At 44.5% G+C, this 27,965-nt stretch overlaps 1 protein-coding gene across 1 annotated transcript in view; it reads right to left on the bottom strand.

Annotated features, from left to right (window-relative positions):
* Window positions 1–27,965, bottom strand: part of DDX60 (DEAD (Asp-Glu-Ala-Asp) box polypeptide 60) — a 130,716-nt gene that overhangs the window by 15,066 nt on the left and 87,685 nt on the right. Inside the window, 12 exon segments of the mRNA XM_010852802.1 lie at window positions 1,550–1,695; window positions 7,222–7,324; window positions 7,327–7,398; window positions 8,885–9,028; window positions 10,024–10,152; window positions 10,694–10,735; window positions 10,737–10,806; window positions 19,383–19,435; window positions 19,824–19,934; window positions 20,841–20,960; window positions 23,645–23,794; window positions 25,416–25,576. Coding sequence (XP_010851104.1) covers window positions 1,550–1,695; window positions 7,222–7,324; window positions 7,327–7,398; window positions 8,885–9,028; window positions 10,024–10,152; window positions 10,694–10,735; window positions 10,737–10,806; window positions 19,383–19,435; window positions 19,824–19,934; window positions 20,841–20,960; window positions 23,645–23,794; window positions 25,416–25,576 — 1,301 coding nt within the window.

Below are 27,965 nucleotides of genomic sequence, written 5' to 3'. Positions count from 1 at the left end.
GAGATCCTCATGACCCAGATAATCACAATGGTGTGATCACTCACCTAGACCCAGACATCCTGGAATGTGAAGTCAAGTGGGCCTTAGGAAGCATCACTATGAACAAAGCTAGTGGAGGTGATGGAATTCCAGTTGATCTATTTCAAATCCTAAAAGATAATGCTGTGAAAGTGCTACACTCAATATGCCAGCAAATTTGGAAAACTCAGCGTGGCCACAGGACTGGAAAAGGTCAGTTTTCATTCCAATCCCAAAGAAAGGCAATTTAGCTAAACGTGGAGAATTATTTGAAATTAATTCTACATATAAAGAACATTATATGGGTGCAACCATAACTAAGGAAATATTCCAGAATCTTGGAGTAAAAGCCCCGTGCTGTTTCACCCTATGTTAGGGGTGAGATATATTGATCAAGCAGCAGACAGACCCCAGGGGAGGCCACTATAGCCTAAGTGAGGTCAGCTCTGCCTCAGTTCTCCCAAGGGAGAGAGACTTCTCCAAGAAGGAGAGAAGATTACTTATACGGTCTGGGAGGCTTCCTTCTCACTATAAATTGTCCATAGACAGCCTTAAAAATATCCCAGCCCTAAGCGGTTAAGTCTATTTGGGTGCACAGTTATGTACGTTAAAATAAATACTGCTTATGAGAGAGAGAGAAAAGGAAAAAGCAAAACCCCTAAGAATCCAATGGCAAAATAAACTCCACTGTACAGTCAACCATACAATGAGCTGTCAAAGCCATGAAAACAACAATGGTTCTTAGAAAGAGGGAAACTAAGACACTTGCAAAAAATTCACACAATGGAACACACGTACACGGATATTCATGTGCCGGTATGTACTCATGTATGTACGTGTTGGGGGGGGTATGTGCATGTGTGTGTGCATGTGCTTGTGTATGTGTGCACCTGTATGTGCGTGCGTGTGTGTGTGTGTGTGTGTGTGCACGCACACGTGTGGTCACAAAGATATGAGAGGCTCACCTGGAAGGGCAGTGGTTACTTCTGAGTGCTGGCATGGTTTCTATTATTACTAATTTTTATTTCAAATTTGTCTACCAAATGCATGCATTATTTGCATTAAAAATATTTTGAAGAAGAAATAGCATACCATATTTAGATATGTCAATGTCTTTTTGGTGACATATGTTGACTATAATATAGAAAAAGCTTCAGCATTTGAAAAACTGTGTATATATTAATTATTTCAAGTGTATTGTATCCACATACTGAAATATTCAGTGGAGGCAAGTGAGAGCAGAGTGTAGAATTTGGACTGTGCAAAACAGTATCACAGAAAGAGGTAAAGGAAGGGCAGGCACCCGCAGGGTTAACAGTTAACAAGCAAGAACTCATCTGTAAAGCTCACCCTGTCCTTTCAGATAAGCTCTGCAAGGCCCGCGGGCTCTGGTGCAGCCAGAAGCATGTGCTCAGGGAGCTCTGCTCTGGAAAGGTAGGCACTGAGGGACCACACCCAGCACTGTCCAGATGGAGCAGTAGTAGGGACACTGTGGAGTGACCTCTCCGAGAACTGTTCCATCAGGGCTGACCTCAGCATCGATGGCCTTCTGGTCCATGTATGTGCAGTCCTGAGGGATATCCAAGTTCTTCTCAAGAACCTTGAGTAGGTTATCATGCTCAGCTTCATGGAGTAGGCTTTGATCCATTCTTCTGGGATTTTTCTGGCTTCATTCATCTCTGTCTTAATAAAAACAAATCTTAAGTAATGAATGGTCAGATCTGGCCATCACAGGAAGCCCAAGATTTCCTGGATCCCCCTCATTGCTGAGACATTCGATTCTATGAACACCTGGACTGCCATGAAACAGTCTTCTCCCTCATCAGCCTCTGGAACTTGTGTCCATCGTCAGAAAAGTCCTCAATTGTCTCTAGGTGTCCCCTCCTTCCTCCTGGTCTAGCAGGCTTCATGCCAGCCCAGTTCTCCCAGTATGACTCCCTTCTTGTCAGCCCAGTTCTCCCAGTATGTCCCCCAGTTCTTGTCAGCCCACTTCTCCCAAATGGCCCCCCTTCTTGTCAGCCCAGTTCTCCCAGTATGTCCCCCAGTTCTTGTCAGCCCACTTCTCCCATTATGGCCCCCATTCTTGCCAGCCCAGTTCTGCCAGTATGGCCCCCCGCCCCTTGCTGCACTGATGACTGCTTCCTCTTGTGAAGGCCTTTGACAAGGAAGGTAGGTGCCCTCAGGCTCCACAGGTGGAGTGCAGGCCCCCTCCTCCCCTACTGCAGATGCTACAGAGGTTCTGAACTTGGATTTCAAGGGCTCCTGGTGACAATACTGTCCTCCACTGACAAAAGCCTTGATCAGGGCCTGGAAGGTACAACGGCTCCTGGCAGGGAGGTGGCCCCCAGCCGGTAACCCACTGATAGGTGCAGAAATCAGCCACCTCAACCGAGGCCAGCATGATTCTGCAGCACCCCCAGCCCTCCATTCTGGCCAGGGTTGGCAGCATTCCAGCAACAGGCACACCCTCATGTGTCCTCCTCAGTCCCCCGCTCTGCCCCTCACTTTCCTGCAGGCCCCTCACAGGTACCCCCTCTGTGCCCCTCACTTTCCTGCAGGCCCCTCACAGGCACCCCCTCTCTGCCCCTCACTTTCCTGCAGGCCCCTCACAGGTACCCCCTCTCTGCCCCTCACTTTCCTGCAGGCCCCTCACAAGCACCCCCCTCAACAGATCACTTGCATGAGGTCCAGATCTGCCGGGGTCCAGCCCCGGTGGATCCAAGGAATTCGAAGCAGGGATGGCGTCAGCAAGGATCAGGAAACAACTGCTTAATTAAACGTTAATTAAGGATATAAAGAGTAATAGAATAAGGATAGCTCAGTGAGAAAATTCAGTGGAGAAAAGAGGCTGAAATAAGGATAGCTCAGTGACGAAATTCAGTGGAGAAAAGAGGCTGAATAATTCAGCCAGACGGTGAGAGAAAGAACGACATGGGGAGACCAAGTTTCCATGAACAAGGCCCACACTTTATTTTCCAAAGTAGTTTTTATACCTTAAGTTATGCATAGAGGATAATGGGGGAAGGGGTAGAGTCATGCAGTAAGCCAGGCTTTCTTCCTGCAAACTTATCATATGCAAAAGCTTAGGTGATTTGCATCATCTTCTGGCCCGGAGGCCTGTTAACATTTTAAGACCCTTTCTTCAGAAAACTTATTTTTCTCTAAAGGTGATTGGTCAAGAGCCACCCTCCAAAAGCATTAGATAAAGTTGCATTCCTATAGGGCAAAGGTGTGGTGAGCCATAACAAGTAAAAGAATTAACTTAAGGGTCCAAGATTACAAACATTAAAGCTACTACTTACACCAATTATATTAATCAATACACTGCCAGGGACACAGCAGGTAAGGGATATGGAGACTTAGCAGCAAACATTGGCCCAACAAGTGAAAAACCCTTCACCAATACAATTTCTAATCAATCTTTTAACTACTCAAAGGAATCTGTGTTTAGACAGTTTAGAACATCTCCTGCCTCTCACAGTTGGGAGGCTCTGAACAATCACATGTGGCCGGAAAAACCTATTCAGGCAGGCTAGAGGATTTCCAAAGGAGTTTGTAGGTTGAAACACTGTCACACCCAGGAATTATTAACTGGAGCTGTAAGCTAACTCTTTTTTCAGAAAGAGGTAGTGGGGGACAGCCCCCCGTAAAGTCAGAGGTGTAGGTGAAAGCACAAAGCAGAAAGTAGGCAGACTCTGGTTTTGGGGGTAGATGCTCGAGAATTTCCAGGGGGACTCCTGAGGCTTGTGTATGTCAAGCCTCCTTCCTCATGACCTTTGCCATGGGCGGAGTTCCTCATGCTAGCTCCCGGCAGTGATAGAATTCCAGTTGAGCTATTCCAGATCCTGAAAGATGATGCTGTGGAAAGTGCTGCACTCAATATGCAATATGCACTCAATATGCAATATGCAATATGCCGGCTCCTGGCACAGATCCCCATGTGGACCAGACCTAAGACACTACCCGCAACACACTGGCTTGGACTCCAGTGTCAAATCACGTCATCCACCACTCCTCACGAGAACCACCATTCATACACACACACACATCTCTGGTCCTTCTTTTGTTTGTCTCTTGTGAAGGTGAGAAGCTGCTCCCCACTGCAAACCCTCAGCAGCTGCAATCATCCCCCCGCCGGTGAGCCTCAAGGGGACTCAGGACGGAAAAGCACAGGATACTGGCCCCAGAGAGCCGAGTGCACATCACAGGAGTGACTTCATGGGGCCCAGACTCTTGCATCTTCATACCCAGAGAAGCCCTACATTCATTAACTAGAGAGGTCTGGTTTTTTCTGCTGCTGCTGTGTCACTTCAGTCATGTCCGACTCTGGGCGACCCCATAGACAGGAGCCCATCAGGCTCCCCCGTCCCTGGGATTCTCCAGGCAAGAACACTGAAGTGGGTTGCCATTTCCTTCTCCAATACATGAAAGTGAAAAGGGAAAGTGAAGTCGCTCAGTTGTGGCTGACTCTTAGCCACCCCATGGAGGCTACCAGGCTCCTCCGTCCATGGGATTTTCCAGGCAAGAGTACTGGAGTGGGGTGCCATTGCCTTCTTCAGTGAACAGTAATCTTGTGATGTTCACTGGTCTTTATTGCAAAAACTCCTGGGTATCCTGGCCCCTCCCTTCCCTCTTCAGGCAGCCCCCCAGAGTTATCTGAGATGCTGTCTTCTGGGTCTAGGTCCTCAGAATGTCTACCAAATGAATAAATTCTCAGCTTGTAGGCTGCGCTTTATTTTTTAGTCAACACTCTTGACTGTGCACGTGGCTCCTACTACGAGAATATGTGCTCACGAGTGTCCGATTTAACTCCATTTCATGGGTGAGAAATACTGACCAAGCAGTAGAGAAACCACCAACTCCCTTTCACTGATATTCCCCTCACCCCCGCGGCAGTGCCAGGACAAGCAGGCCTGGCCTGACTGTCAGCAAAGCACAGGCAGAGGATTAACGGAGGCCCCCATGTGGTGTCTCAGACAGCTCTGAGGGGCTGCTCCAAAGAGGGGAGGGAGGAGTCAGGATACAGGCAGTCAGAACATCAGAAGATCACGGTTAAAGAAAGTCAGACATCTCAAGTTAGGGAATTTAACGCCCTTTTACGTACAGGAAGATGCAAGAGTCTGGGCTCCCTGAAGTCACTCCTGATGTGCACTCAGCTAACATCTGGGCCGTTGTCCTGGATTTGCCCATCCTGAGTCCCCTCAAGTGCACGGTCAGGGAATTGGGGTGGCTGCAGTGGCTGAGAGCTGCAACACCCTCTGTGTACCAAGATGGCAAGCAGCATTCCTAGTTCACAAAAACATTCTCGTTATTTTTATAGTTGGAATTGTTGGTCACTAATCCAGCTTGAAACCATGACTCCTAGAGCCCTGAAGAAAAGCTATTGGAAGACTAGAGCCTGAAAAGGCCGACACCTGCTGTCACGACCAAGGAGACGAGCACAGCCGGTGGAAGGAAGATACACAGAAGTGTCAGCAGGAAATCCTAACTTGCTCTAGGATTGCTCTTGCTCAGAACGTGAGAAATCTGAGTCAGGGAAGCTCTAAAAGCTGTTTCCACTTTCAAGGAAGTAACTACCATTCACTGCAAAATAGCTATGAACAGCTGTGACCCGCCCAGCTGTGCGTTGGGACTGTGTACGCAGCTCTCTGCAGGAAGCCCTCCTCAGCATGAAGTCCTCTCCTCATCACTTAGCAGAGCTATATTGTCTCTTTTAACCAGGCGCTCCAGGCTCTACTCATTTCTGCCCAAGCACAACTTTCAAGTCTGGACATGCGATATGTTGCCTGACTGGTTGGTTGCCCACAAAGATCAGAGAAGAAGAAATGAGTGACCAGATCTCTTCTCGAGCTTCCCCTTCAGTAATCGTGCAAACTGTGTGACCAAAGTACATGAACAAGAGAACATCCAGAGGAAGATTCTGAGGCGTCCTCAAGCCTGGCGGGGATGGAGACTGACCCCCCTCATCTCAGTGATTCACTGAGATGACTCCCCTCCTTCCCTTTATTTTTATTTTATTTATTTATATTTTAGGTGCTCAATGGTTTTTTTTTTAATTTAAATTTATTTATTTATTTAACTTTACAATATTATATTGGTTTTGCCATACATTGACTTGAATCCGCCACGGGTGTATATGTGTTCCCCATCCTGAAGCCCACTCCCACCTCCTTCCCTATCTGATCCCTCTGAGTCATCCCAGTGCACCAGCCCCGAGCACCCTGTATCATGTATCGAACCTGGACTGGTGATTCGTTTCACATATGATAATTTACACGTTTCAATGCCATTCGGCCGAGCGGGATCTCAGAGGTATTTCTAGCAGATACTCAGCCCGCCCTCTTCCCAGATGGCCGGCATCCTGATTAAAAGCACCTTTCCTTTCTACTGACATTTGTGAGAATGTAATTGATTTTGTAAGCTGTGACTAGCAGGACACCACATAAAATAACAGCTGGAGATAAAAAGAGGAAAATGCACGGTCCCTGCTGTGAGGGAGTGACAATTTAGGAAAGAGAGCAATGCGTCACAACTGACCCACCAAGTACTGCAGTGCAGCATGAGCCCAGGAGAAAGGGACAAGTCCAAACAGGGGTGGGGGGAAGAGGGGAGGGCACGCCTCAGGGAGGGATGCGAGCTGCTGCACAGAAGACCTGGGGGCATGGGATGGAGGGCCCAAGATTATGGGACAGTACAGGGGGACACGGCCCTAGGGAGAGGCGTGTGTGGGGTACTGTCGGATGAGAGTAGTAGGAAGTGCACCTGAAAAGGTGAGGGCAAAGCCCACGCATGCTGGCCTGTGGACAACAGCCCAGAAGGAAGAGCGAGTGAGGGTGAGATTATCAGCCTGAATGTCAGCTGCAGTATAGGAGGGAGCCTCAAGGTCAGGTTTCAAGAAGAACTTTGTGACCATCCAAGGGAAGATGTGGACACTTTGAGACCAGGACGTCACTGAGGACATGAGGATGGGGGCGGGGGGGATGCATTTCAGACCCAGAGGAGTCAGAATTAGACCCCAAGAACTAGGGACCCAGAATGAGGGCCCCGAGGCAGAGGGGCCCACCGCACACACAGTTCTCCAAGCACAGAACTGGCCAGCAAACAAGTCCCAGTGACAACTAACTGGTCTGTGCAGCCAGCGGCCTCCCTGCTAGGACGTGCGACTATCTCGGCCTTCCCAGCACAATGTACTGAGCTGCATACTCACACTGTCTTGTATTTCTCCATGGGTTTTTTTCACTTCGTGCAGTTTGTTCCCCATGTCATGGGCCTCTTCATCTGCCCTGGGGGGCGGGGGGAGGTGGGCCCTCTGCGCTCCTGCTTTTGCTGTAGAAACTTTTTCACACTTTCAGCCCTTCTCTCCACAGCCCCTAAATCAAACTCGAAACAGAGGAGAAGAAGGTGTGCCTTGAGAGTGATGTGATAAAGACAATTCAACCATCCAGGCAGCCACTGCTGCCACTGACATACGGCTGTCGAGATTGAATACCCATTGCTACGAGCTTCATTCTGAACACGGGGTGCTGTGGGTCACAGACCCATCACTAACCACCTTTTGGGAGATCAGAAGTCCCCCTCCTGGGGCAGCAAGCAGAGTACCCTGGAGAATGTTCCTGTAGGAGGGGTCAGGCACCCCACAGCCAAGGGGCCAACCCCAGTGCATTTTCTCTGTCTACAGAAAAGAGGTGCTCCCCTGTATACTCTTTAGAGAGGAGGGAAAAATTAACAAAAAAAATTTTCTACTATTTTAAAATTTATTTTTATTGTTATTATAGTTGTTCTTATATTTAATTCCAGTGGCCTTTACGTCTGTCTTGTAACAGAATCAAAGACCCTTGTGTGCATTCTAAGTCACTTCAGTCACGTCTGACTCTGTGCAACCCTATGGACTGTAGCCCGCCAGGCTCCTCTGTATATGGGATTCTCCAGGCAAGAATACTGAGTGGGTTGTCATGCCCTCCTCCAGGGGACCTTCCCAACCCAGGGATGGAACCCATGTCTCTTACGTCTCCTGCATTGATAGGCGGGCTCTTTAGCACTAGTGCCACCTAGGAAGCCCCCAAATATATCTAAGTCCTGACTTTATTTTTTACTGAAGTATAGTTGATTTATAGTATCATATTAGTTTCAGTTGTACAAGATAGTAATTCAGTATTTTTGAAGATTCTACTTCATTATGGGTTATTACAAGACCATGACTATAATCCCCTGTGCTGTAGAGCAGGTCCTTGTTGGCTATCTAATATATAGTGTTAATAGTTTGCATCTGTTAATCCCAAGCTCCCAGTTTGTCCCTCCCCACCTTCCCTCCTCCCTTTGGTAGCCATAAGCTTGTTCCCTATGTCTGTGTGACCATTTCTGTTTCCCATGTACACTCGTTTGTATGACTATTTAGATTTCACACATGAGTGAGATCATAGAGTATATGTCTTTCTCTGTTTGACTTATCTCACCAGAGAATATTATGATTAGTGAAGTAAGTTAGATTTCTTGATGGTCAAATCTTCTGTGAATTGTAGTGCCTCCTTTGCTTTTTTCTGTGTTTTTTGTTTTCAGTTTTATTAAGACAAAATTGACATATAACACTGTACACATTTAAGGTAAAGAAACCATGATAATTTGATACAGGTATATATAGCAAAATGATGACCATAATAAGGTTAGTTAACAAAACCATTACCTCCCAAAGTTATCTCTTTTTCCTTTCGTGGTGAGAACATTTAAAGTTGAACTGGAAAGGTGTCATTTTAAATATGTAGTCTGATAACAAAAGGGAACCGAAAATCATATTGAACACTACAATAGTCAAGTTTGTATAACTCTTATCCTTAAAGGAATGCATCTAATAAAAAACAAACTAAGTGACTCACAGAAAAAACCGTGCAGGTAACTTCTCCATTTCCCTTAGCTTTACAAGGAGAAGTGGAAACATAATTGCCATGTTTTCTGAACTAACAACCACACGACTGTGGACTGAAGGAGGATGAACACTCTCCAGGACCGTTCTGGCCTGTAGCAGGGAAAATAAAATTATTTTAAGTTCTGCATAATGAAGACAGGAGTGCCTACTTCTTGCTAAAACATATTCATCGCTATCTTATCTATATACCTCTGGTTCTTTAATAGAGTATGTAACAAAAATAATAAAGATGAAAGTATAAGATAAAACACTGCAAAAGAATTAAAGAAATACACTAGAGAACAAAAAGATAAAAAGTAATAACCATGCACGAACATGCGACTTTTTAAGGCAACACAAATCAGTCAGGAAGAGGATTATGTAGTAAATAATGCTACTTTCACTGTGGCAACAGATGAAGTGAATCAGTTTCTCTCTTTATCATGTAAAATCTCTTATAAATACATTTTAAAGGTTTTTCTTGGCAAAATAAGTGGAATAAAATAAAATTATGTTTCTGAGCAGGAGGAGATAACCTAAGTTAAAAAGATAATGGGAAAAGCTCACCTGAGAATTCTAATATGTGTCACACCCCCAAAATCAGAAACTTCAATATATGACAACAAAGCAAACATCAAAATAAAAAAGATCATCAACTTACTTAAAATAAATATGCATAACTCATATGACCCCGGGTTAAGGTTTTAACACAAAAATAGTTTCTGCAAATTAAAACAAAAGTCATAAAAAAAAAAAAAAGCTTTCTGAAAAAGAGATGAAGAAGTCAAAAGCTCTCCTCAGCTATTAGCACTGTAACTCCAGCCCCACATTCTCGGGGCATCACGACCTGGTGCATGGGAAGGGCTCCCTCTGCCTGCATCCGTCAGAAATTAGAGCACACGTGGCAGGTGGGGAAAGGGCAGAAGTCAAGGACCAAGGTCCTTTCTCTCTGGTCTATCTCAGAACCACTGGGCTTCACGCTCAACTGAAAATCCTAGAATGGAGGTTGAAGATTAAAAAGTCAAGACAATAGTCATGACTGCCCAGTATAACTCAAGGAAACAAGAACATAGAGATGCTTCATCCAAAACATGTGTGAAAATTACCTTGTTGGCGTGGCCATTCTTCACCCAGCTTGTCAGTTCTGCCTTTAAGCTCTCTTCATACTTTCTAGCATCCATCTTCCTAATGACTATTTTGTTCTCAAAATGAACGAATTCCTCTGGACACAACTCCTTGAAAAGGAATGTCACAAAATTCAGTAAAATCATGCAAGAAAATCCAAGTGCTTCTCAACAATATGTCTCATGAACAGAATTACAAGTGTCTTGCAAAGAGGGGGCAAACTATCTCCCTGTCATTCCTGGTGTGTAAACCTGATGGAATGGTGAACCCTTACAGAAGAGCGTGCAGCAAAACCAACCAGGAGGTGAACACAGATGGGCAGAGGAAGGAAGGGGCATGAGAGGAGAGGAAGGCAAGAATAGAAACCCAAGACCTGGCACACAGTGTGGGAGATGGAAGGGTGGTCCTGTCCCAGAAAGCAGAAGAGGAAGCAAGGTCAAGAGTTGAGGGGCTTTCCCCCCAGTTACAGGAAAACACAGACTGTGAGCAGGAAGGCTGTTAGGGAAGGAGCAATCTTATTTTGTAAAGAATCCACTGGTGATTTTCAAAGATCAGATGCAGACAATTAGGAAAGGTGATAGCTCATCTCTGTGAATGGCAGTTACCATCCACTAAAATCAATTCAAAAACAATTGCAGAATTACTGTTTACCTGAGCTCTGAGACAACTTTTCCAGAATTCAAACATGGTAGGTATCATAAAGCTGGACCATTTCTCGAGGTGAAAGGGTAAGATCAGAAGGGAATCCAAACTTTTCAATCCATCTTTAAAATAAAATTGAAAATTTTAATATTCTTCCTGTTTCATCTGAAGTTCTATCCTTTGCTTCAGAGTCACTATCATGAACCCAGACACTGAAACTATCCCTGATCTAAAATGCTTGATGGAAACACAGTACTAACCAAGAGTATCCCTGATTTACTAAGAAAGGGGAAAAACCCAAAAGCCCGCCACAAAGTTTTATACTTCTTGAGACCTTGCAGCTGGGTCAGTTCTCTATAAGGGTAGAGGTGAGGGGGTGTCTAAAAGATCTGCAAACTCAGTTCAGACAAGAACACACAGCATCCACCCTGGCACCAGAAGTGAAAGTGATTTCATTATGAATATGGTTCCTGGCTTTTGAGCACTAGCCTGAAAGTGGCAAGTCTGACTTTCTCAAGTACTAAGATCACTTGGAAGGACTGATGCTAAAGCTGAAACTCCAGTACTTTGGCCACTTCATGCGAACAGTTGACTCATTGGAAAAGACTGATTCTGGGAGGGATTGGGGGCAGGAGGAGAAGGGGACGACAGAGGATGAGATGGCTGGATGGCATCACCAACTTGATGGACATGAGTTTGGGTGAACTCTGGGAGTTGGTGATGGACAGGGAGTCCTGGCATGCTGTGATTCATGGGGTCACAAAGACTCGGACACGACTGAGTGACTGAACTGAACTGAACTGAAGATCACTTGAAGGTCACCTTCACAACACTCAAGGAAACTTCTCCCCAGGTCACTGACTCGGTTCTGCTTTAAGCCCTCTGGATATCCATGTAATTCATTTTTCCTCAGATATTTTAAAATATAAATTTAAAAGTCCTGTTCTCTAAAAGCTTGTATTGCAGTAAATTCTGTTGGATTCAACCACTATTGCTACAAATCCACTGCCTGTGAAACTATGATCCCTAAAATGCTGGCAGATTTCCTTCAAAAGAAAAGGTTGGGTGGGGGGTTGGTTTATGAATAGGCTTCTTCAAGATTTCTCATTGGAAAGGTTATGTCTTCAAGAAGGGGCTATGTACATAGATTTCTCCAAAGTTATTTGACAATAGGAAATGAGTTTTAATAAACAGCTACTAAGTTATGAAACTCAGGTTTGGAAATTCAAGGCCAAAAAAAGCCACTTCAAATAATACAGTTAAAAAAAAAACTGTTTATTAGGCTGGAAAGTACAGTCAAGTTTGAATCAGAAGATCTAATTCTAATTCCACCCCTAAATGCTGTTTCCTCATCTACAACATAGGATCCAAGTATCTCTTTTGCCACCTTACAGACTGCAGTAAAAGCGAATAAGACAAACACTTCAGCACAAGGTTTTGGACTTTAAACTAGGAGATAAGTAAGACCTGAAGAGCTAATGCCCAGTACAGTGACTACAGACAACAAAGCTGTATTATGAACACTAACATGCTGAGGATGTGTGTATGCTCATATCTGACCCTTTGCATCCCCATGGACTGTGGCCCACCAGGCTTCTCTGTCCATGAGATTTCCCAGGCAAGAATGTTGGAGTGGGTTGCCACTTCCTCCTCCAGGGGATCTTCCCGACTCAGGATCAAACCTGCACTGGCAGGAAGGTTCTTTACCACTGAGCCACCTGGGGAGCCCTAAACATGCTGGGACTAGATCTTAATTGTCCCACCACAAAAAATAAAATAAAATAAAAAAGGATGAGGACTCAGACTTGACACAGGTGGCTTTCATACTGCAAAATAAATATACCAAATCACCATGCTGTACCCCTTAAGCTTATACAAGGTTTTATGCCAAACATACTTCAATTAAAATAATTGGGCTTTGACTGAGGTTGTAAAAATCAACAGAATGTAGGTGAGTGCCTGGACCACAGTTCAGCATCTCAACCTGAGCAGTGAACTAGCTGAACAGAAAAAATTGCTTTTCGCCAAATAGTATTTGAATATCTTGCTTTGGAATGTTAGCATTTGTTCTCTTATTATTACTACGTAAAAGTGGCAACTTGCAGTCCATGGGGTCTCAAAGAGTCAGACATGACTAGGCGACTGAACAACAACAATATCTTGCCCAAATAAAATAAATACAAGAACTATCATAATTTTTAAGATATAATTGTTCTGGTTTGGTCCCTAGAATGCATTTGGTTTCTTAGCCTCTTACAAAAGCCTGCATGCCCTTATTTCCACCATGGAGAGAAGTACTGCCTTTGCCCTCAGAACTAAGCTACACAACACGTGGCACAGGCCTAGGAAAACACCCAGCATGTGACCAGCGCCTCGACCTTCCATGTGCCTGATGAATGACCAACTTATAGGTCTTCATTTTCTAATCAATTTAACAACTCGTGGCCAAAAGCTGGGCCACACCATTCCATTCAGCTGGTGTTCACTGTGCGACAACTAATGAGCCAGCCCAGGGAGACAAGGAAGAGAGATAAAAGGTCACAGGTTCCCACCCTCCTTCACTTATGAGCACACAGCATCACACCACGAAGGTGTTTTGGCAAATCGCAGTCCCCAACCCCGCAGGTGACGGGAAGCACAGTTCCATGGGCAGCAGACAGACGGGCAGCCCCTCCCACACTTGCTGGGGCTGACACCCCTGTCCCAATAGCTGTCCCCGAGTGGCCAGATAGCTGGTGACAAGGTTGGACTCCACCCTGTGCCAGAAATGAGCCTCACATGGAGGCAGGCCCAAGCTACTCAGCCCTTCCTTCTAGAGCCACCTGTGTGACAACAGAGCCACAGCACAGACATCTATGGGGACAGCTCTTCTGTTCATGTTGCCTCACCACCCAACCTCCTCACATCCACCTGAGGTCTACTACACAAGATCAGAGATCGTCTCCTTGTTCAGGGAGGCTGCCATGCCTTTTACCACTGATGCTGTAGGAAACACTCCATGTGAACACACGCTACACACACAACGGTCAACATACACATTTAATGCCATCCAAGCTGCGTTCCTATTGCAAAGGAGACTCATGCAGCAGCATGACCTTTGCAGGAGTCACATGGGGTTAGAGTAGCTGGGTCCGCTTCCCAGCCATCCATTAATAGCCACTGAGATAGCAGACAGGCACTTGGAGCAAGATGCCAAACTCACCAAGTTCTCCCAATCCCTCTGCTCACTGCCACCTAAAGACAGTCTGCCCTGAACCATCTACACAGAATGTAGGACTGTGTAAATGCTGCACTGAGATGCCTGGAGACAAGGTGGAAAGAGAAGAGAAGAGGAGATGGACACAGAGAAAGGGGGCTTGTTATCTATGTGCGGGTTATCACCACTACTCCAGTTTTGGGGTGTGAGTTAGGTCACAGGAATTTCACCCACATTTCAGTTTTCTTTAGATGTAGATGGAGCCATTGCCACACAAAAAAGAAAGTCCCGTAATGAAATCCTATTGGAAAATTACCACACTGAACTCATTCCATTGCTCTTAGAAGCTACTGTGTCACAGCCCAAAGGCCGTAACGAGATTCTCACGCAGTCGCTCACTCACGCATCTGTCCACCAGTCTGTTCAGAATACAGCGATGAAGCTGCAGGCTCTGGGGTCATCCGTCTGAGACCGCACCCCAGTCCCACCCCTTCCTCGGCAGTACAGGTTCTCTCCGCCCTACCTCCCTCGCTTATCAAACGGGAGTATCAGTAAGGCATCCATCCTATTGTTGCAAAGGTTACAGGAGGCAAGATACGTAAAATCCTTAGAACCCAAAGAATGTGCTCACCCTGGGTGTCTATATTCATGTAACAAACGTTTCAATCCAGTTAATTACAAGCCACAAAGGCAGAAAATCTGTCTTCAAGGAATTATTCCAGTAAGAAGACAAGCTCTTAAGGAACTTCAGCAGCAAGCCAACCATGACTGTTGTTGGACAGGAAATACAGACCAGGTGCATTGAGAGAAGACTCCCTCCAGCTAAGCAGGTCACAGAGGATTCTGAAGAGATTTCCCATGAGATCAGATCAGTCGCTCAGTCGTGTCCGACTCTTTGAGACCCCATCAATCACAGCACGCCAGGTCTCCCTGTCCATCACCAACTCCCGGAGATCACTCAGACTCATGTCCATCGAGTCCGTGATGCCATCCAGCCATCTCATCCTCTGTCATCCCCTTCTCCTCCTGCCCCAATCCCTCCCAGCATCAGAGTCTTTTCCAATGAGTCAACTCTTCGCATGAGGTGGCCAAAGTACTGGAGTTTCAGCTTCATCATCATTGCTTCCAAAGAAATCCCAGGGCTGATCTCCTTCAGAATGGACTGGCTGGATCTCCTTGCAGTCCAAGGGACTCTCAAGAGTCTTCTCCAACACCACAGTTCAAAAGCATCAATTCTTCTCCACTCAGATTTCTTCACAGTCCAACTCTCACATCCATACATGACCACAGGAAAAACCATAGCCTTGACTAGACGGACCTTTGTTGGCAAAGTAATGTCTCTGCTTTTGAATATGCTATCTAGGTTGGTCATAACTTTCCTTCCAAGGAGTAAGTGTCTTTTAATTTCATGGCTGCAATCACCATCTGCAGTGATTTTGGAGCCCAAAAAAATTAAGTCTGACACTATTTCCACTGTTTCCCCATCTATTTCCCATGAAGTGATGGGACCGGATGCCATGATCTTCGTTTTCTGAATGTTGAGTTTTAAGCCAACTTTTTCACTCTCCTCTTTCACCTTCATCAAGAGGCTTTTTAGTTCCTCTTCAATAAACTAAAAATAGAACTGCCATATGATCCAGCAATTCCACTTCTGGGTATTTATCCAAAGAAAACAAAAGGATATATACATCCCCCATGTTTATTGCAGCACTATGTATAACAGCCAAGATAGTAAGCAGCCCAAGTGTTCACTGAAGGATGAATGTATGGGTAAAGAAACTGTAGTGTGTATACATAGAATGGAATATTATTTAACTATAAAAAAAGAATGAAATCTTCCCATCTGTGATCATGGAAGGACGTCAAGGGCATTATGCTAAGAGAAATAAATCAATAAGTCAGACGTAAAAAGACAAACAATAATTTCACATGTGAAATCTTAAAACACACATACACAAACAACCTCAAATATATACAGAACACATATGTAGTTATAAGAAGTGTGTGTGGGAGAAGTTGGTGAATGGCTTTTGTTTGTTGTTTTAGTTTAGATTATTTAGACTGAATAAGTTAAATAACTTTCCAGTTGATTTAAAAATAGCAGATTTTTGTACTCACATGTAGAGTTTATGTTTTAAATAAATTTTGGTATTTAAAAAATAATTAGCAGATGAAAATAAGACCTGGAAGCTTGAATCATCATCATACATGGTTTCATATTTGCCAACCATGCCAAGTTTATATAAACACTGACAAATTCAGCCAACACAAAATCCTAACACACACTTTCTTTTAATTCCCATAACCAATCCATCAATAATTCCTCTGTAACTCACTTTCCAAAATATCTTTCAAATCTAAGCATTTTCTCCACTTCCATGGCCCCCAGGTCATCCACAATATCCTTCTGGCTGACCTCCCAGCTCCCCTGGGCCCACCCCTGCACTCTTCACGTCATAGCCAACAGACACGTCTCGAGGATGAACTCAATCAGGCCATGTCCCCAGTTACATTTTCTCAATATCTTCCCACTACATGCGGAACAAAATACAAACTCCTGAACAGGGCGAACATTGTGTTGGGGGTTACCACCCCCACCAGCCGGCTCTCTAGCCTCATTCCAGCCCCTCTCCCTTCATGCGCTTACTTCTCTCCAGACACACTGGACTTTGCTTTGTCGCCTGAACACAAATTTCCTACCCCAGAGCTTCCACATACACTGTTCCCTCTGCTTAGAATGCTTTAACCTGCTTTTGGACTTGTAGAGTTCAGCTCAGTGTTACGCACTGGAAGACTCTTCCCACCAGCACTGCAGAGCTGCCCTCAGGCTGCACCCATCCCCCACCTGGCCATCATCACAGTCAGACAGGCGGCCCCTTCTCACCACCATATGCAGGGAAGTGGGCTGCCACAGTCACACTATGCTCAGCTGTCTGATCCTTTGGCCCAGTGAGTCTGTGGCTCACACCTGGGCATTCCCACACCCATAGTGCCTGGCGTTGTGGAGACACTGCTTCTATACTTGCTGAATTCATGAATGCCCTTTGACCTGATAAAGCAAATGGAACTAGACTTAGGGGAGATCCTCAGAAGTGGTGTCAACTTATAAAATATAAGTTTTCATCTATTTTTGCCATCCAAATGTGAATTTCTGAGCCCTGAGGACGCCCTGGAACAACAATACCTGCTATCTGTCAGCCATGGAGCTGCCACCACTCCCTATGGTGAGCAAGGAAATAAGGATGTGAATAATCAAATCACAGGACACAAGTTTTAGTTAAAAGCTAAACATGTTGAGAGTTATGTTTCATTTGGTGGGAATTTTTAGGGCTTCAAGTCCAGGAGACAGCGTCTCAAGTGACCCTGAGAGAACTGCTCTGAGGAGACAGGGAAGGGAGGGGAGGGTGGGAAGTCAGGTAATATAGAAGCTTGCAACAAGGGCCAGGTAGTCTGAAAATCAAAAGATTATTGCTAATTAGGGAACACGTCCTGTAGTCCATGGGGTCGCAAAGAGTCAAATATGACTTGAGTCACTGAACTGAACTGAACTGAGGGAAGATGAGATATCTCATTAAGGAAATGCACTTTTCTGTGTATGGGAAGATGCAAGAGCCTGGGCTCACTGAAATCATCCCTTTCATACGCATCTCAGCTATCCAGGGCCACTGCCCTGTGATTTGATTATTCACATCCTTAGTTCCTTGTTTACCATAGGGAGTGGTGGCAGCTCCATGGCTGCCAGATAGCATGCACTGTTCTTCCTGGGCACCCTCGGGGCTCAGAAAGTCACATTTGGAGGGCCAAAATAGCTGAAGGGTGTGACACCCTTGTCTATGATATGGCAGAAAATACTTCATCTCACAGTGGTTTCCTTTAAACAGATTACACTGACACCTGGCAATCAACTGGAAAGGACTTACTATCACAGTTATTAGATAATTTTTTTAAATTCCCTTGCCCATTTGGTTTGGTAGCTCAGATGGTAAAGAACCTGCCTGCAATGTAGGAGGCACAAGAGACCCAAGTTCGATCCCAGAGTTAGGAAGATCCCCTGGAAAAGGGAATGGCTACCAACTCCAGTATTCTTCCCTGGAGAATTCTATTTATTATTGACTTCCCAGGTAGCACAATGGTGAAGAATCCACCTGCCAGTACAGGAGGCACAAGAGACACGGGTTTGATCCCTGGTTGGGAAAACCCCCTGGAGGAGGGCATGGCAACCCACTCCACTACTCTTGCCTGAGAAATCCCATGGACAGAGGAGCCTGGCAGGCTATAGTCCATGGAGTGGCAAAGAGTCAGACACGACTGAGGGACTGACCACACACAGTCAGATAACACACCACTCAGCTGAATGGTGGCCTTACAAGTACACATGGCACTCTTCCCTGACTCTGCCAGAAGAGCCATCAGTCTCCAAAGACCTCCAGCTTTACCCTTACATAAACTATGGAAGCTGAGGTACCCCATGTCACTTTATTTCAGAGCTTAGAAATGAGAGTACAGTTCAAGGCTGCTACTGCTAAGTTGCTCTAAGTCACTTCAGTCGTGTCCGACTTTATGTGACCCCATAGACGGCAACGCACCAGGCTCCCCTGTCCCTGGGATTCTCCAGGCAAGAACACTGGAGTGGGTTGCCATTTCCTTCTCCAATGCATGAAAGTGAAAAGTGAAAGTGAAGTCACTCAGTTGTGTCCGACCCTCAGCGACCACATGGACTGCAGCCTTCCAGGCTCCTCCGTCCATGGGATTTTCCAGGCAAGAGTACTGGAGTGGGTTGCCGTTGCCTTCTCCAACGGTTCAAGGCACTGGAGTGCAAAGACAAAGCTGTTGGATGTTTTGCAAATGTGAATATTCAAGGCCTTCAAGATGCAGTGTATACAGATTGAGCAGAAATAAACACAAGAAGTCAGCTTCAAACAAATCAAAAGTACAGCCTTCTTGGTGGCTCCTAGTTCACACAAGAAAAGTTAAGTGAAATACAGGCTTATTATCATTTCCCCTTTAAGCCGAAAGCCCCTTAGAGCAGAATTCTTCTATAATGCTGTAAGCCTCTCTGAATAAATACTCTTACTCTGCTATAAAAACGTTCTCAGCACCCTTCATTTGCCCTATAAATGTCTATTTTCCATCCTGCTCTCTCTGCCTTGGGAAACTGAGGTTACTTCAAAAGGGTTCTGGGGTTCTCTAGGTCCATCGGATTTGGCCAAATGAGAGCCTGGGCAAGAGACCTGAGGGGAATGAGGATGAGATCTTAGTGCCACCAGCTGTCTTCCTGGCAGGTTGCCCTGAGCCAGCTGTGCCCTCCTGCCCGCCCACCCCCACCCCCCCGCCACCCTCACACTAAGGCAGCTGCCCTCCCCAAGTGGCCAGCACACACAGAACCTCCCTGTGGGCCTCAAGGACCACGTCTTTGCCTCGTCCCCTTAGGGAAAGTGGTGGGCTCCTTGCCCGGCATTCCTGCACTAACCTCACAGTGCCCCCTCCCTACTATACACACACCTTTGGAAAATGCTCTTCTTGCACTGTTCTGTTTTGGGTATGTCGTTGGTTTCCTGCTGGCATCACAAGTGAAAAGATAACTCATGTAACTGACATCCTTGCTAGAGGCCCAATTCTTTGCTTTAGGGATCAAATATTGGATTTTGGAATCTCTGCCCAGGAACACCTATGTCCTGGTGGTTAGTTCTGCTTCCCTGAAACCGTGATCACCACAGACAGCTCCTGTGCCTTCCAGAGGCCCACAGACACAGATACCCAGTCCTAAGCCAGAACAGGAAAACGGAGCCTGAAGACAGACTGGTGTGGTTCACAGAGAGGCCAGTGTCCCCCGCCACCCAACAGAAACTCCACACAGACGACAAAGCCCTGAAGCAGCAAACTTCTTCAGTGTAGCGCTGACGCAACCAGGAAACCAACCCACAGAAACGACCCCAAGCCTACCTCATCAAATCTGATGTATCTGATCCTTTTCACCCACAGCTGGTGGTACGGAGCCAGCAGCAGAATTTCAAAGCAGGCAGGCACTGTGATGAGCACGCGCAAACAAGAACACTTTGAGCGCTTGCCACATACAGATGTGCTTCTAAGAATATAAAAGAGAGAGTTAAAACTCCTAAATGGAGCTGCTAATAGCTCAAATATGATACTGTTTCAGAGAACATTTCACTACAGCTGCAATGTATTTTTCTGAATACTATGAAACTGCAATTTTTGTAGGTCTAAATGGTAAAATATCAGATTTGAAGTTTAAATTCTTATTTATGAGCAATCAAGGTAATAACAATAGAAGGAGTTAATTGTCACAGATTTATTTCTTCAAAATCCGACCCTGAGGTTCAGTTTAGGTTGAAAAATGTTAAATGTTAAAAATTAACAATGATGGGGTAACTTCTCTGGTGGTCTAGTGGTTAAGACTTCACCTTCCAATGCAGGCGGTGTAAGTTTGATTCCTGGTGAGGGATCTAAGATCCCATACGCCTCACAGCCAAAAGAACAAAACAAAACAGAAGCAATATTGCAACACATTCAATAAAGACTTTAAAAATGGTCCACATCAAAAAAAATCTTAAAAAAATAAATAAACAATTATGGAAGCTGGGACAGGATGTTTGTTTAGCTTTAACAATTTTCTGTGAGTTCAGTAAGGAGGAAAACTGTTTGATTTATTTAACACCAGAAGTGCATCCATAAATATAACATTTGAAACCATGACGAGCATCCTTCTCATCAAGAAAGATCAAGAAACAGTTATTCTGAATGGAAATCGGAGCTTTTACTTTATACTATGGGGTTTTTCAGATCATTTTCAATCCACTTATAAACCAGATGATGCCTTTTGTAAATTCAAGAAAATTACTTGTACAAAACCTTGGGGAGGTACCGCACTTCTGCTGAGACAGACTTCTGAGTGCTATCATGTACGTCAGTAACCAAGGCATTAGTTAGCGTGTGTCCTACCTGAGAGTTCAGGGCATCATGACAATAGTCCCAGGTGAAAACACCACACAGACTTTCCCTATTTGGCAGATTTTTGTTAAAACAATTCTCAACGGTTGCTGCCGCTTAATTGAGAAGGGCCTGATTGATAAAGAAAGAGATTCGTTTATCATGTGACAGATTTGAAGAATTGATGTTTTTGAATTATGGTGTTGGAGAAGACTCTTGAGAGTCCCTTGGACTGCAAAGAGATCAAACCAGTCCATCCTAAAGGAAATCAGTCCCAATATTCATTGGAAGAACTGATGCTGAAGCTGGAACTTCAACACTTTGGCCACCTGATGAGAAGAACTGACTCATTGGAAAAGACCCCGATGCTGGGAAAGATTGAAGACAGGAGAAGGGGATGACACAGGATCAAATGGTTGAATATCACTGACTGAATGGACATGAGTTTGAGCAAGCTCCAGGAACAGGTGATGGACAGGGAAGCCTGACGTGCTGTGGTCCATGAGGTTGTAAAGAGGCAGACATGACTGAGAGACTGAACTGAATCATGTGACAGAGCACCAGTAAAACCTCAGAGAACAACAGGCTCTGTCTGAAAACACGTGCTGCTGGGGGCGGGGGCAGGGGCTTCATCACCTCTTTCTCCTCCCGTTGCCCTCATACACCGACCCACAGGCTGTCTACCAGCTGTGTGACTACGCCTGAACCTTGGTCATAGCCGCAACCTAAAGTAAAATGGGAAAAATGGCTTCATCAGAGACAGAAACAGAAAGTGTTGCCACACACGAGAAACAAACAGCTGCTCCCTGGGCAATCAAGGCTTGGAGAGAAGCCGTGAGTCTATTTAGGAGAATGGCCGAGGTGGGCTGTGGGGTGGACATGTGGTCCTTGTATTTGGGGGTGGCCTCCAGACCTCCATCTGTGAGGGATCCTCACCCCAGACCAGGCAGGTGGCGGCCAGTGGAATCTGAGTATGTGCAAACCCACACATATCTCTCTACTTCATACTTTATGCCCCTAGAAAGTTTCACCTAGATTAAAATGTAAACTTTAAAACATAAGCATAAAGATACTAGAAAGTGAATAATTTCACATATTTTCATATATTTGAGCACACACATGGCAAAGCTAAATGGAAATACTGATAAATCTGACTACACAAATATTAACAAAATACCATTAATACAGTTGCAAGATAGTAAAAAGACAAAATGACACAGGTATATTGATTATAATTTGGAGAGAAAAAGAAATATACTTATTACATACAGTTCTGGCCAATCATAAAAAGGGAATTCCCCTTCACTAAAAGAAAAAGAAAATGGGCAGATTTCATGAACAAGTAGCTCATGAATAAAGAAACATCAATGCCCAGAAATCATATGGGAAGATTCTCCGGTCAGTAATCACAGAAATCCAGATTTAATATGAGATGGAAATTTTTTATCAGCATGGAAATAAAATTTTTAAATCATAGGAATGTTGTTAAAAAATAATAGAATATATACTTCCATACACTTCCAGAGGGAATAAAAATAGATTTAAACTTTTAGAAGAGTAATTTGGCTTCTACACTTTTGTTTTCTAAAACTTTTAGAAAAGGAATATGTACTGTGTTGAATTACCAATTCCACTTCCGGCAAGCTTAATTTTTCTTGATGTATTTTTTATTAATTTCTTACTATGAACACTTACTGCTTTCACAAGTGTGAAAAATGGAAAGCTACAGTAAAAACTAAAGTGCTAATTTCATTTAACATGTTGATCAATCTGGTTCTGAGTCTGACCCTAAGTCACTCAACACTACATTTTCCTATAAACATCAATAAAATGGAGTGAGATCTCATTTTAATCTGTAGAATCAAAGTTATGTCAACTAACTCTGCCTTTCTTAAGAGTAATCACATTAAAAACAAGGGGTTGTAAATGAGGATATGCAAACTTATGCTTCCTGGAAATCAAACTTTCATCTAAATAACAAAGATTTTGTTGTTAAGTTTGACTTTAGGTGGTTCTAGCCATAAAACAAATATGGCAAAACCACTGGGCGTGAGGAACAGGCCAGGAACTGACGCCCGAGAGCAGACTAGATATGCCCCATGGAGGGCAGAGGTGATGTGGGGTCCTTAGTGACTCCACACTGCCCAGCAAAATGGAGGTGCCTCGCTCAGTTACAGCAAAAAGCTGAACGAAAAGGCTGCAAGTCCAGACTCTCCCTCACAACCCTCCAAGGAGAGTGTTACTTTAGGCTCTCAAACTGGAAGGAGAAAGCACAGAAGATAAAGTAACACTCACGGAACAGAACAGACTGGTGGTTGGTGCAGATGGTGGGGGCGGGGGGGCAGGGGAAAGTGGGAAGGGGTCAAAAGGTACAAAATTCCAGTTGTAAGTCAGTCCTGGATGTAATAGTGACTATTCCTAATAACACTGTATACCTGAACAACATTGTGTACCTGAAAGCTGCCAAGAGTGTAGTCCAAAGTTCTCATCACAAGGGGGAAAAAGGTATAACTGTATGAGGTGATTCATGGTAACTAGAATTATTGTAGTGATCACATCACAATATACACCATTACTGACCTTTATGGTGTATACCCAAAATTAATATGTTACATGTCAATTTTACCTCAATAAAAATTGAAAAAATAAACTGGAAAAAAAATAAAGTGGGGTAATCTACCAGATGACCATGGGCTTATTTCAAAAAAGGAGGTTCAGGAGTAAATGAGAAAATTTACTTTATTGTTACCTTAGTGGGGGCCACATCCACGAGCCCCCCTTGTCACCTGGGAACAACCCCCAGCCCTGGGAGGTACCTTGGTGGGGGCCACATACACGACCACCCCCTCATTGCCCTCATGCAGCACCCTCTCCATGCAGTAGTAGGAGGCTTAGGTCTTCCCAGAGGACTTTGGGGCTGAGATAACTGCAGACTTGTTCTTGTCCACAATGTCCAGGAGCTCTTGCTGCAGATTCAGAGCACTGTCACGTCAGCACCAGGTGCAGCAACAGCAAAACCAGTACGTGAAGACACCCCCCTCATAATTTCCTTCTAATGGCACCAGGGCAGGTGTGGGCTCTAGCAGCTTGTTTCCCTTGGGGGTCGGTGCCACACTGGGCCCCTCCCCCAAGCAAGCGACCATTAAGAGCAACTGTCAACCAGCCACCTGCGTGGTCCTTCTTGGCAATTGGTCATGGCCCCCCCCCACCTCTTGTGTGTAAAAGGAGTCTGAACTGGAACTGAGGGAGATGGTTTTCTGAGACACTAGTCTGCCGTCTTCTGGGTCTGCTGGCTTTCTGATTAAAATTCTTATCCCAACAACTTGCCTCCCGACTTACTGACTTGCCGCAAGCAGAGCGAGCTTGGGCCAGTAACACTGTGCCGCAAAGCAGTGGTTGGGAGCTGAAAACACGCCAAGAGATCCTAGAGAACTTGTGAGGAGCTCACTGCCTCTCCCAGCAGAGAGGACCACAGTGCTTTTGAGCATACAAAGGTGGGCTTTGTGTGAAAAATGGAGACTGAGTCAGAACAAGTCTGATGACTTGTCATTAAGTGCACCTTGGCTTAGAGAAATGAAGATCTAAGAATATGTATTTTTGTGAGGGTGAAAAAGTAGCTGAATAGAAAAAAAAATCAATAATTAGCATTTTACTACTTATCTTCTCCTTTGTAAAAAGAAGAATGGCCCTACTTTAGAGGGCCTGTGGGTCCTTCATTAAAACAGATTCTCATCCTTCAGCCTGCACTTTCATTCATCAAAATGATGACTCATCAAAGGATAGAGAGACCATGTGATGGGCAGAAGACACAATAGTCCTCCAAAGCCCACCCTACTCGCTATCTGAATCCAAGTCCACTCTGGGCTGCACCTCAGAGCGAAGGCAGCATCAGCAGTGTGGTGTGTGTAGGATTCCTGGAAGCCCTCGGCAGCCCCAGGCCTGCCCTCAGGCAGGAAGGACCTGGGCCCCGCTCTGAGCAGCAGCAGAGAGCCTGTGGGCGACCAGCACCGCCAGCACCAACACAAGGAGGACAAAGTCAGATGCTGGTGAGACAGCCTGTGAGAGTGAACCTCTGCAATGGCTCTCTTGTAGGTAAGCATGTTTAATTCATAAGGACGCAGAAACGCGTCCTTTTATTCCTAATTTTATATCCATCAATATTATTCTTACACATATTTATAGAAAAGCAGTTACTATGGTCCCAGATATCGGCTGTAAATACCTAAATGACTGTCTATACTGTTTAACCTCCCTGAATCTCTGTACACTTTTCTGTATTTACACAGGAACCCTACTGACTCAGGGGAACCTTGGAGGCTGCTCCATATGATACAGTCGGAACTTCAAAGACACACATGTGAATCCACCAGAACACCTCCAAGAAGATGGTCCACTTACAAAAGTGGATGATATGGAAAATTCACTTTCTTTAAGTGGGAAAAAGTTCACATTTGACATTTCCTGTGGCAGTTTTAAATGACATGATTCAATATTAAGAATTTCATGCCAAACATGATATGAAGAACTACAATCATAAGTAGCTTCTGAGATCACATTTAATTATACAATAGAAAATTCAGGCATTACCTGCCAGTTGTCAGGAACAAAGTCCTGAACTCTGGGGTCTGGATCTTTCCTCTCTTCATGCACCAGATGGTGGCCCATGAACTGCAGCTAAAACCGGGCTGGCCCAAGGCCCACTGTGAGTATTTGTCCTTTTTCTTCTCCTTTATGCCCTTTCCTGTGACCTGTATTAGTTTAAAAGCCCAACTTGAAAGTGATTTTAAACTTTAACATCATTTAAGTGATCAAAATTATTTATTTTATTTTTAAAATAAAATGACTGAAAACTAATTTTTATCAGAAAAGCATTTTACCATCTTTGAAATTTTGAAGTACTTATTGAAAAAATCTTCTACCATCTAAATCATTATCTTAACTAAGAGTAAATAGCAGACATCAAGATTTTCAAATACCCATCACAGTACTTGAGCTACAATCTGATACAAAGACAACTGAACAATCACAATATAGCTTTTAGTGTTCTCCTAGAATTAAACACAGGACTAGTTTTAAGGGTCTGCAGAGACTATCTAATATTCAATTTGCTTGTCCAGAGAAGCATTTGTAAAATGTTCCAGTTCTAGGTTACTTGGAGAAGGAAATGGCACCCCACTCTAGTACTCTTGCTTGGAAAATCCCATGGATGGAGAAGCCTGGTAGGCTACAGTCCATGGAGTCGCAAAGAGTCGGACACGACTGAGCGACTTCACTTTCACTTTCACTTTTCAGGTTGGGGCATCTGGATTACTAATAATGATTAAGAACTTGAAGCTAGTATTTTCAATAGAAAAAGTCTGCCAGGAGGTGACTGTACAAGACACTTTCTGTACACCTAACAGCTGCTCTATTAAAATGGAGCTCTTCTGAAAACATCATGCACTGGATGCAAAGAACTCCCCAGCTCCTTGAACCCTGAACACCGCAGGCACCTAGCTATGAGTTGCCGGTCTGCCTCCTGCCGAAGCTCTGGGTATTTTTCCATCACAGAGCAGATCCTTTTCACCATCTGCACAGCTATACTTAAGTCTTCCGTGGTTTCACCTTGGTAAAGAATATACAACAAAACTGTTTTAAAAGGCTATCAAAAATAACAAATGTTTGATTATCCAAGATTAGTCACTTGGCCAGTCAACCTGTCCCAATTAAACTCACTATTTACTCAGAATTAATGGAGGTTTTGGAATACGCAGCTATATACACTCCATCACCCTCCATGGATAATTGAGAGGTAGCCATGTAAGTGTTGGAGAAAAAGAAAAATCTTGTAGTTCGTGACAAAAATAAGGTCATTAAAACCCAAATTGGTCTAAGTTCAGAGGAACACAAATCTTTCTCCAACTAGTATTTCCATGCCTTCTCTACTATATTCAAAGAAAAATACTGAGATAACTTTAACAATCTGGCTAAAACTTGGCAAGATGTATTGAATCCTAACAGTGACCAGACATAAATATGTGGTGTAAACATTAAAGCCTTTAATTCAACGGGTCTGTAACCCCACTGGACCCAGACTTGGCTAATTCCTCTCCTGTTTTTAGGTCACAGACATACTCTCTCTTCCTCCCCACAGCTGGCTTTTTCATACTTCACATTTAGGGCTGTTTTGATCCCCTCTTTCTTCCAATCAACCTACACTTTATTTACAAACATTACCAAACACTTACCAATGCTATAAAGGCTACAAAAGAGCTTTAACATGGATTCTCCTTGCAGCCCCCGCTGCCCCAGGGGGTAAGCCACTGCTAATCCTGCTCTCTTTCACAGCCACCATCTGCAAATCCTGACACAGCCTCTTAATTAGAGCGATGCCAGAGACCAAGCCTTGTGCTTTTTGCTGTGGCAAGGTCCTCAGGAAAGACTGACTTTGCAGGTAGGATGGAAGTTAGTATAGAATGTCGGGAAGTGACCATGTGCTTCGTGGATTCGCGTGTGGAGACGATCAAAACAGATCAGTGAGATTCACTCGGAAGAACAGTCAGTTGGTGGCGTACTGGCCCCTGGTCATGTCATCTGCCACCAACTTGCATGTCTCTCCCCAGCTGTGTCTCTCCCTCATCTGCTTCTTTCTACCTCTGCTTTTCGTTTCTCCTGTCTACTGTGGCAGTTGTAAAGTAGCACATAGAAACTCAGCATGCCAGGCAAACGCGGCCGGAGTTTTGCCCAAAGAGAAATGTTTTCTCTTCACACCTCAGAGACAGATGACAGGCTCTTCTTGGGAGTCCAGCTGCCCTGTGGGTCCCCTTCCATGCCCACGATTCTCTAAATAGCTGTCAACTCTGACTGGGAATCGATTTTAATTTTTTATTGAAGTGTAGTTGATTTATAATGTTGTGCTAATTTCTCCTGTAGAGCAGTGACTCAGCTACAAATACATTCTTTTCCATTATGGTTTATCACTGGATACTGACTATAGTTCCCTGTGCTCAACAGCAGGACCTTGCTGTTTATCCACCCTACATATACTAGTTCATATCTACTTTTTTTTAATTTAAATTTATTTATTTTAATTGGAGGCTAATTACTTTACAATATTGTATTGGTTTTGCCATACATCAACATGCATCCGCCACGGGC

This window comes from Bison bison, unplaced genomic scaffold (assembly GCF_000754665.1).
Source record: "Bison bison bison isolate TAMUID 2011002044 unplaced genomic scaffold, Bison_UMD1.0 scf7180017864316, whole genome shotgun sequence".
In the NCBI taxonomy this organism is placed as follows: Eukaryota; Metazoa; Chordata; class Mammalia; order Artiodactyla; family Bovidae; genus Bison; species Bison bison.
The sequence above is the reverse complement of the archived record's forward strand: the minus strand, read 5'-3'. Positions and strand labels throughout refer to the sequence as shown.